Below are 10,061 nucleotides of genomic sequence, written 5' to 3' on the forward strand. Positions count from 1 at the left end.
AGATAAAAATAAGATAAAAATAATTACTCTGGCGATATTGTTCGTTGGGTTCCAATTTTAGTGGTTTTTGTGGGAAGGCCAAACCACAGAATTTGGTACCCAACAAAAAAGAGAATTCCATTGATTTGTATACTGAAAACCTCAAAACCACGATTTAAGAATCTTTCTAAATCACAGACTGTTCATTAGCAGAACAAAATTTTCTCTGAAAAGGTTTAAATCATCTTTTGAAAGGTACACATATTAAATAAGTATTAATTTTCTCTTTCTTTTAGAAAATTTAAAAAGGAAGGAAAACAAATGTTTATTTGTTTGTTTGTTTGTTTGTTGGGGTTTAACGTCCGAGCAGCAATATTTCAGCTATATTCAGACGATGAACATGAAATTGATGATAAAATGAACATGAAATGATGATGAAATGAAAAAGGGATGGGACACAAGGACAATGGGGTCGACAAATTTTGATTGCCACTGAAAATAGGGAGAGGTGGGTAGGGTTGGGCAATTTAGCCTCCTGTGGCTGAGCCCTATGGATCCTACTCCGGGAGAATACCACAGTAGGGTTCTTTAACGTGCGAGGAACGTGGCATCTTTCCCAACACGGTGCACCACAATGGTTTGCGGTCAGGTTTTGAGCTACTGGTTTGTGTGCCTCAGGCGGTGGAATGGGGAACCCCTGGTGTGTTACATGCTGGGGTTCTCAGGCTATAATACGGAAAACCTGATCGCAAACCATATGCATATTACTGCATATCTGGTTTGAACGATACTTCATGTCACACACGGCAAAAATACAAACAGCACGAAGATAATTTCCAATAATCTGACCATGGCAAACAATGGCCAATATATAATAAACTATCTCGAATTGCACTTTGTCGAAGCGAAGCGATTTTATACTCTTAAATTGTCTGATCAGGCATGTTTAACACAATTTTTTTTAAAGAAAAGATCTGTGTCAGAATTTTAAATGTCCCAAATATTTAGTACAATTTTAGTTACTAAAGTATGAAAATTTCATAAGCATGCTAGTCACTAGTTACGAATTTATTAGATGTAAACAGACCCGTGCAGGTCCTGGTGTCAAAAGAATAGGCCTGCAGCAGCGCTAAGCTTGTCGTAAAAGGCGACTAAATAGTGTTCAGAACCATAGCCGGGGGCTAGGGCGCTCTGCCCACGAGCAACTGGGATGTGTGTCCCAGGTGGTGGAATGGGGTACCCCTGGCGTGTTACATGCTGGGGTTGTCAAGCTATAATACGGAAAACCTGACCGCAAACCATAGTGGTACATCGTGTTGGGAAAGATGCCACGTTCCTCGCACGTGGTATTCTGCCGGAATAGGAACCATAGGGCTCCGCCACAGGAGGCTAAATTGCCCGACCCTACTCAACTCTCCCTATTTCCAGTGGCAATCAAAATTTGTCGACCCCATTGTCCTTGTGTCCCATCCCTTATTCATTTCATCAATTCATGTTCATTTTATCATCAATGTCATATTCATCGTCTGAATATAGCTGAAATATTGCTGCTCGGACGTTAAACCCCAACAAACAAACAAATAAACATTTTATAAACTTCATGTTCATCGCCTGAATATAGCTGAAATATTGCTGCTCGGGGGTTAAACCCCAACAAACAAACAAACAAATTAGATGTAAACAATGCGATTTTAAATTTGTTTTAAAAAACATTTAAACAGCTGAGCTACATTAATTTGTAGGGTTCATCGTGACATTGTAAAAATAATATTACAACCTTTGGCATTTATTCAAATGCATTTCAATACGAGGATATGTTGAATAATTAAGTATACGTGGTTTTGTTCTAATTCTACTTATTGAGTTGAAATTGTTATATTCTTATACTATGAATAAAATAAAATGAAGAAATTGCAAATGATTTAACGAGTTTATTTATAACATTAGCCATAATGTTGGGGTAAAAATGTTGATTAATCTCTGCCTGATGTAAAGCAACTTATTGAACAAAACTCATTTTGTATTTCAAATATTTCTAAAACTTTTGTGACAGAAGAAATACATAGTGTGTCTACAGCAAAAAGCTATGGAATTAGACAATATTACTGTCAAATTACGGAACACTGATGTACTATTTTTACTCATTTTTTGATTTTTTTCAATAGAATGTTGTTTTGTCGAAAGGACTGAAATGTTACAAGGGCTACTCCTATTATTTTTAAATCCGGAGATGAACATACTGCAAATAGATATTACATATTGTTGGTAAAATAATAGAAAGACATATATTAAATACTCTTTATGAATATTTATCAACTAATAGGTTACATATTGTCAGTGTGGTTTCTGAATTACTTATGTTCAACTGTTGTAAAGTTTTATTGATCGATGGCTTATAAATATAGATAAAGAGGAGTTAACAGTTGTTTTATTTTATACCCGAGTAAAGAGTTTGATACGGTTTACCACATTGTATTGTCGCATAAACTTAAAACGTTTTTGTGTGTTGGTGAAAATAGTTTGAAATGGTTAAATTCATATCTGTCTTACAGAGGGCAATGTTTTGGTTGGAATGTAGTTCAATAGGAGCCAAGCCTTAAAGATCTATACTTGGAACGTTGTATTTATATCATTTGTCAAAGACTTTCCAGATTGTTTTGTTCAGTGACATGCGACTATGTATGCTTATGATACATCACCACATGTTGCTGATAAATGTGTAAATGTAATTGAGAGAAACTCTATTCAATGGATGAAGTGTAACAAAGTTACAATGAATCTTAAGAAGACTCGGTGCATGTTTATTGGCAATAAGTAGAAACTGTCTAAATGTAGAAGTATATGTATTACCATAGATATGATATTGTACTATAGGCTATTGAACATTTTGAAGTATTAGATATTAATATTAATTGTAAGTTTCAAAGAAAAATGGTGTTAGAACGTCTTAGAGGTTTTATGTTGACTGAAGTTCTATTTATAGTATACAATTCTGTTATGTTCATTATAGTTGTACTGTATATAAAAGTTCAAAAAGTGTAAACAATATAAATATAATTATTTAAATAACACAAAAAGCTCCACGTATCACTTTTAATATGCATAATGTTATGACACCATCATGTACATTATTTGACAAATTGAGATGGGTGCCAGTGCCTGATTACTTTATATATAGAAAAGCTATACTAGTTTTTAAGTCTTTGAATCAATTAGCCAGAACGGAATATTTGCAATATTGAATGGATTTATTAAATGTAATCTGTAAAGGGATTCAGATTTTTTCAGATCTTATGTTATACATGTAATTGGAAAACCGCAAAAATGAATCCGATTTTTAAAAAAGGGGATACCGCTTTACCGTTGAACTACAGACCTATTTCTTTGATTGGCTGTGTGGGCAAAGTGATGGAGAGAATAATTCATAAACATGTCTACAATCACTTATTTGAACAGAAGCCTTTGTACGAATACCAAAGCGGGTTCCTCCTTGGGTATTCAACAGTGCACCAATTATTAGCGCTTTATAACTCTGTTCTTGATGGATTAGAAAAAAAGCAAACAAGCTGTTTCGTTTTTTTTGGTGACTTCTCGGAAGCGTTTGATAGAGTGTGGCATAAAGGTTTACTGCATAGATTGAAATGATACAGCATAACTGGTGATCTTTTAAAATGGTTTGAAAGTTATCTTGAAACAGGGAATCAAAAATACAATGTCCCCCGATTGCGGTGTTTCAGTAGGAGTTCCACAAGGGTCTGTGCAAGCTCTTCTATTATTTATCATTTTTATAAACGATATATCTGAAAAGCTAATTTCATTGACACGACTCTTTGTAGATATGATACATCATTTGGAGTTTCCGGAACCGATCTTGTACATATTAAATATATCATAGATCATGATCTTGCTGAACTATATGTAGGTGACTGGTATACAAAGTGGTTGATGACCTTTAACCCGGATAAGACGGAAGTCTTAATGATCTCGGATATGATTATACCTCATATTAACATTAACTTCAGTAATCAAGCAATTCCAATTGTTGACTCTCATAAACACTTAGGTGTAACATGTAGTCAAAATGGCAAATAGATAACTCACACTGACAACATCATAAAAAGTGCTACGAAACATATCAATGTGTTGCGGAAGCTTAAATATAAAATTTGTAGGAATACATTAGAAAAAGTTTATCTAGTTTACGTATGGCCAATTTTAGAATATGCATGTGAAGTGTGGGACAACTGAGGTGTAGATTATTCGAATAAGTGATAAAATGTGCAACGTGAAGCTGCTAGAATTGTAACTAGATTACCTATATTTACCAAGATAGATCTAATCTTCCGCGAAACTGAGTGAGAAACATTAAATCCAGACGCGAGAGAAGAAAACTCCAGATGGTGTATACACTTAACAACCAAATTGCATCTCGATTTCTGTGTAATTTACTTCCTCAAACAATTCTATTAGTATTACTAACTATCCCCTAAGAAATGGTTCAGATATAATATTCCCCGTATGTGGGTTTTCTATAACGGCAGAACCATTTATTCTCTCTACGATAAGACATTGGAATAAACTAGATCAATCAACAACAGATTTGGATTCGTTATCAAAATTCAAAAAACTAAAACGTAAAATAAAAACCAATATCCCAAAACACTATGATTTTGGACCCAGACGACTTAATATTGTTCTAACACAAATGAGAGGCGGAGCATCATTTCTTAACTATGACCATCATAAAGTAAACATTGTTGGTAATCCAACTTGCAGATGTGGATTCAAAGTAGAAACTCAATACCACAATTTTTTTCGAATGTCGTTTATACAGTCTCTTAAGGCAAACATTTATGAATGATCCATCCAAGTACGAGCGCTCGAAGTTCGATTTTATGTTTAAACAAAAGTCAAAAAAGTTTCTTTTCGCAAATAAATCTAGACGTTGCTTGACATGGATAGTCATTCCAATCTTTGTACATCATGAAACAAACACATTGTCCATCCCCTGATGGTTCATTACTTTTCCACAATGGTAATACTGGCGCACCGTCCAACCAAGTCCATGTCCCATCGCCATCAAGGTCATTGGCGCCAATCCATGCGTGTGGAAAATTTAAATTGTTTTCTGTGATAAAAAATTTTCAAGGGATTCTAGAGAGTTATGTTAGTAGATACAACAGTCTTAATATAAACACACGGTCAGAGAAATACAATATTACTTAAAAATTGGAACCAATGATCAAAGCATTTTCCAATTGAGAACCAGCGATAATTAGTTCATTATGTATCTATTATTTTCAATTGATATTGTACTCAGTTACAAATACAGGTCTTCTAGTGAATCAGAACAGTTCGTTAGTATAAGCTCAATCGGCACGCTTCTAGATATTTTTTAATCCGTCATAACAAATTTAGACTTATGTTGTGTAAAGTCTGACACTTTAGTTCATAATGAGACACAGGTCGGAAATACAACAAAAAGAAAACGTGATATCTGATTTTCATCACCTTGATATTATCATTCGTTTCAACAGTTTTGTTTGCATTGGGAGATATCTCTTAATAAGCAGTTGAGAATTAATAGAAGTTAGATACCATGCATGAGAACACAAGAGGACACTTGAAGAAAAAGCAGTCAATTATGAATTTCATTAATAATCCAAGTTGAAATTAAGTAAAAGAGTAATCAAAGGAACCAAGGTTATAGCGGTAATCAAAAGAATGTAATCCAGGAACAAAGACCAGACATGGAAAACAGACATACACAACAAGGAACATAAAGTAACTGAAATCATACATACAAAGTAACAAAAGCAAATGGGTAACTCGAACTCCATTAAAAATTGGGAGCATGGACCAGGTGCACCGGTAGGATAAGCGTCCTCTGCTTTTCTAGAAACACCCGCCGAGTTGATCATACAAAGTCAAGTCCGAGGTAGACAAACGAGGAAAGGAAAACTATGATCCGTTGAATAAATCAGTTTTCATGGTGAATCGTCGAAAGGATGTACAATAGACACGACGTGTGCTGCTTGTTGAATGTTATGTCCGATTAAAAGGAACATTGAAAAGTGAAAGGACTGATATTATAATTAGATGAACAGGATATCCATCACCAGGAAGGGATATGAAAGTATAGTGTATATTGAAAAGGAACCGTCCATATCGCTCAGTAGAGTCAAGGAAGGGTGGAAGGCCTGTTGGATCGACTACCTTAATTGAAGACGATTCAGTTCTGATTCGTCATAGTTCTGTCCGTTCATTACTTTTTTTTTCTTTTTAATATCAGTTTGTCACTAGTTTATTCAGTATTTCAGTATATTTACCGGCGATTCTGCTTTCAATCCATTTGTTTTCTTCAGCGCTGTCAATCTTCAATAATGTACCCCCTACAATCTCGCATTCATCCTATAATGAGGAAGTCTATTCAAAGTGATAGTTTTGATAAAAAAAATCATGATTTCTTATAAATATGAGGGACCAGTCACTGTTTATCTGGAGAGGAGCTAGACATTGTTTTCACGGTATACCTTGCCAAATTAATATTCTGTTTTTTAAGAGAAGTATATTACTCCAATATGCTCGATTTTCATTTTTTATATTATTTTATTGGTGTTGATTACTTTTTGTATTTAAATCGTTTTTATTTATTTGATTTTACTGCTGATGCGTAGTTACTGCTGGAAACACGAAAACATCATTCAGAATTTTCAATATGTATATGATAGATACTTGTATGTATTTATAAACAAGTCATCTGAATGTGCAATATGCCTGATTCGGGAACAGAACTGCTTGACAGAATATAACTGAGTCGCTGCGCCTTATCCATAGAAGACTAAATATTATGTAAAGGATACTGCTATTTTCTTGTATCAATCAATTGAAATCCAAATATCACCTACATGTTTTTAAGGCCATAACAATATGAACCACGTTCCATCAAGACAAGACCCCGACTCAAATCGTTGGTAATATATTTTGAAAACGCTCCTTGAATTGTTAAACCAAAACACCATTTAAAAAATTATAATGAATCCTTCCGTTGTAGAATTCCATACACATGATATTTAGTCAATTGTGGTTTCCTTTTAAAATCCTAATCAATTCAAAATAACACATTATAGAAATACCTTAGCTTCATGCCATGTTTTCGCTTTGTTCCAAAACAAGTAACAATGATTATCATATTTTCCCCAACCAGGTTCACAGTTCACTGTAAAAGGTAAATACAGAATCTTTGTCATTATAGCTACAGCACATGGAAAAAGATCTAATCATGGATATACTTTGAACACTGTGAAAACCGAACTCGAAACATTTGAAAAAAAATTTCTAAACCAGACAATTTTAAAGACTCTTTATATAGATAATTACAGTACACCGACTTTACATAAAATTGGTATATAGATGAGGCTTAGCACCGCGGGAAATTGCGAGGCTGTGCTGTGCATTTTCATTGGTTCAAAGTAAACATTTTTTGTCAATAACTGATTAATGCCCCTGCATTGGCTGTCCATTCTCTATTTAGAATAATTGTTGGCAAATGAAATGCCATTTTTTTCTTATATAGACAAATCAATCCAAAAGTGAGTAACAAAGTATAAGCAAATATTGGGATAGATTTTGTAATTTAAGCAGTTCCTTTTAAATAGACAACCCTTGGAGGAAACACATTTCATCACTTATTTAAGCTGTTCCTTTTCCTCTGGTTTGTATTACATATGCAAGGAACCTCTATAGACCCAACTGAATATTGAAACAAAATGTATGCTTACAATCAGTCACAAAAAAAGAAAATAGATAGACAACTCTATTTCCGACTACTTTTGTGACGAACGAATGATTGGTATAGAAGAAATTAAATTTAGATTTTTGTTGTGACAAGTTAATATAAAGAAGGAGGTTTCCACCTAAGCTGTTTGAAACATTTCTATTTAAAGGTTTTAGCGTAATGACATCATTAAAACAGAAAAGAATGGCAGATAAGGAAGCATCACTATAGAACAACGCAGGACTGCTAGATATTTCAAGGTTGGAGAGTTTAAAAATAGGCTTATAACTAAAGGTTTTACACAAAGCCATGTATAGCATATTGGTTGTTTAGACGGCATTATAGAAAAATTGACAGTCTTTGGGGAATGACATAGTTCTTCCAACATAGATAATGTCAACATCTGTGTCACAAGGTATCGTCAACTTTTTAGGTAATATTCCCAGGCCTGTCCCTCGGGCAGTCAATTTATTATGAAATGCCACCATTATTTAAATATTTAAAGTACTGTTTTTTTATGATAGACATGAAATCATAACGTATCTTTTGAAATCTTGTTACAATGTTAACCGACAATTTCAAGGGAAATTGAAAAAGAAAACTTACTTTCATAATGCATCCAACCAGGTTCGTGTGTGCCTGACTCGGGGATGCTCTGGAAAATACTGAAAAAACCTTGACAAAGACGAGAGATCGTATTGACCGAAAACGATGCACAGTCCTTTCTTGTCATACAAAGATTCAAACAGTCAATAGTATTTCTTCTCTCAATTTTCCAGAGCTGATGGGTAAAAAAATAAGTATCGTTGAGCATATGCATTTTTACTGCATATCTGGTTTGAAGGATACCTCTTGTCACACACGGCAAAAATAAAATAAACGCGGAGATAATTTCCCAAAATCTGACCATGACAAACAATGGGCAATTTACATTCAGCTATTCCGAATTGCACTTTGTCAAAGCGAAGCGCTTTTATACTGTTCGTGGTTAATCACGTTTAACAGCATATTTTTAAGAACAGATCTCTGTCAGAATTTAAATGTCCCAAAACTTAAGTGTAATTTCAGTTAACAAATTGTGAATATTTCATAAGCATGCAATTCACTAATACTGAATTTATCAGATGTAAACAATGCGTTTTTAAATTTGTTTAAAAAAAAAGAACATTTGAGTACCTTAGCTACAGATTAATTTCTAGGATTCGTCGTGAGTGATAGTAATATTACAACCTTTAGCATTTATTTAAATGCATTTCAATACGAGGATATGTTGAATAATTAAGTTTACATGGTTTTGTTTTAGTTCTACCTACTGAGTTGAAATTGTTATGTTCTTATGTTTGGAATAAAATAAAATGAAGAAATTGCAAATGTTTTAACGAGTTTTAGAAATAGAAAGCCGTTTTGTTGAAAGGACTGAAATGTAGCAAGGGTTACTCCTATTTTCGTTAAATCCGGAGATGAACACACTGCAAATAGGTATTACATATTGTTGGTAAAATAATAGAAAGACATGTATTCAATACTTTTTATAAATATTTATCAATTTTTAAACAATTGTATTGATCGATGGTCTATACATATAGATAAAGAGAAGTTAATAGGTGTTTTATTTTATTCCCGAGTAAAGAGTTTGATACGGTTTACCACATTGCATTGTTGCATAAACTTAAAACGTTTTGTGTGTTGGTGAAAATAGTTTGAAATGGTTAAATTCATATCTGTCTTACAGAGGCAATCTTTTGGTTGGAATGTAGTTCTTTAAGAGCCAAGCCTTAAAGATCTATACTTGGAACCTTGTATTTATATCATTTGTCAATGACTATCCAGACTGTTTAGTTCATTCACATGCAACTATGTATGCTGATGATACATCACAAGATGTTGCTGATAAATGTGTAAATGTAATTGAGAGAAACTCTAATAAATGGATGAAGTGTAAAAACTTACAATGAATCTTAAAAGACTTGGTGCATGCTTACTGGCAATAAGTAGAAACTGTCTAAATGTAGATTGATTGATTGATTGATTGATTGATTGTTGGGGTTTAACGTCCAAGCAGCAATATTTCAGCTATATTCAGACGATGAACATGAAACGGATGATAAAATGAACATGAAATGATGATGAAATGAAAAACGGGATGGGACACAAGGACAGTAGGGTCAACAAATTTTGATTGCCACTAGAAAAAGGGAGGGATGGGTAAGGTCGGGCAATTTAGCCTCTTGTGGCGGAGCCCTATGGTTCCTACTCCTATCGAATACCACAGCAGGGTTCTTTAACGTGCGAGGAACGTGGCATT

The 10,061-nt window shown here is 33.9% G+C and overlaps 1 protein-coding gene across 1 annotated transcript; it reads right to left on the bottom strand.

The window, feature by feature from the left end:
- Positions 1 to 3,057: 3,057 nt before the first annotated feature.
- On the bottom strand, positions 3,058 to 8,727 carry LOC148598685 (perlucin-like protein). Its single transcript, XM_088562074.1, has 4 exons — positions 8,363 to 8,727; positions 7,116 to 7,198; positions 6,309 to 6,390; positions 3,058 to 5,107 (listed from the first exon to the last, which is right to left on the bottom strand). The coding sequence occupies exons 1-4, from the start codon at positions 8,664 to 8,666 to the stop codon at positions 4,890 to 4,892; spliced, it is 687 nt and encodes a 228-aa protein (XP_088418200.1). The 5' UTR covers positions 8,667 to 8,727; the 3' UTR covers positions 3,058 to 4,889.
- Positions 8,728 to 10,061: the final 1,334 nt, after the last annotated feature.

The sequence above is a fragment of the Perna viridis genome, chromosome 14 (genome assembly GCF_037379345.1).
Source record: "Perna viridis isolate PV_CMFRI_1.1 ecotype Kerala chromosome 14, ASM3737934v1, whole genome shotgun sequence".
Lineage (NCBI taxonomy): Eukaryota > Metazoa > Mollusca > Bivalvia > Mytilida > Mytilidae > Perna > Perna viridis.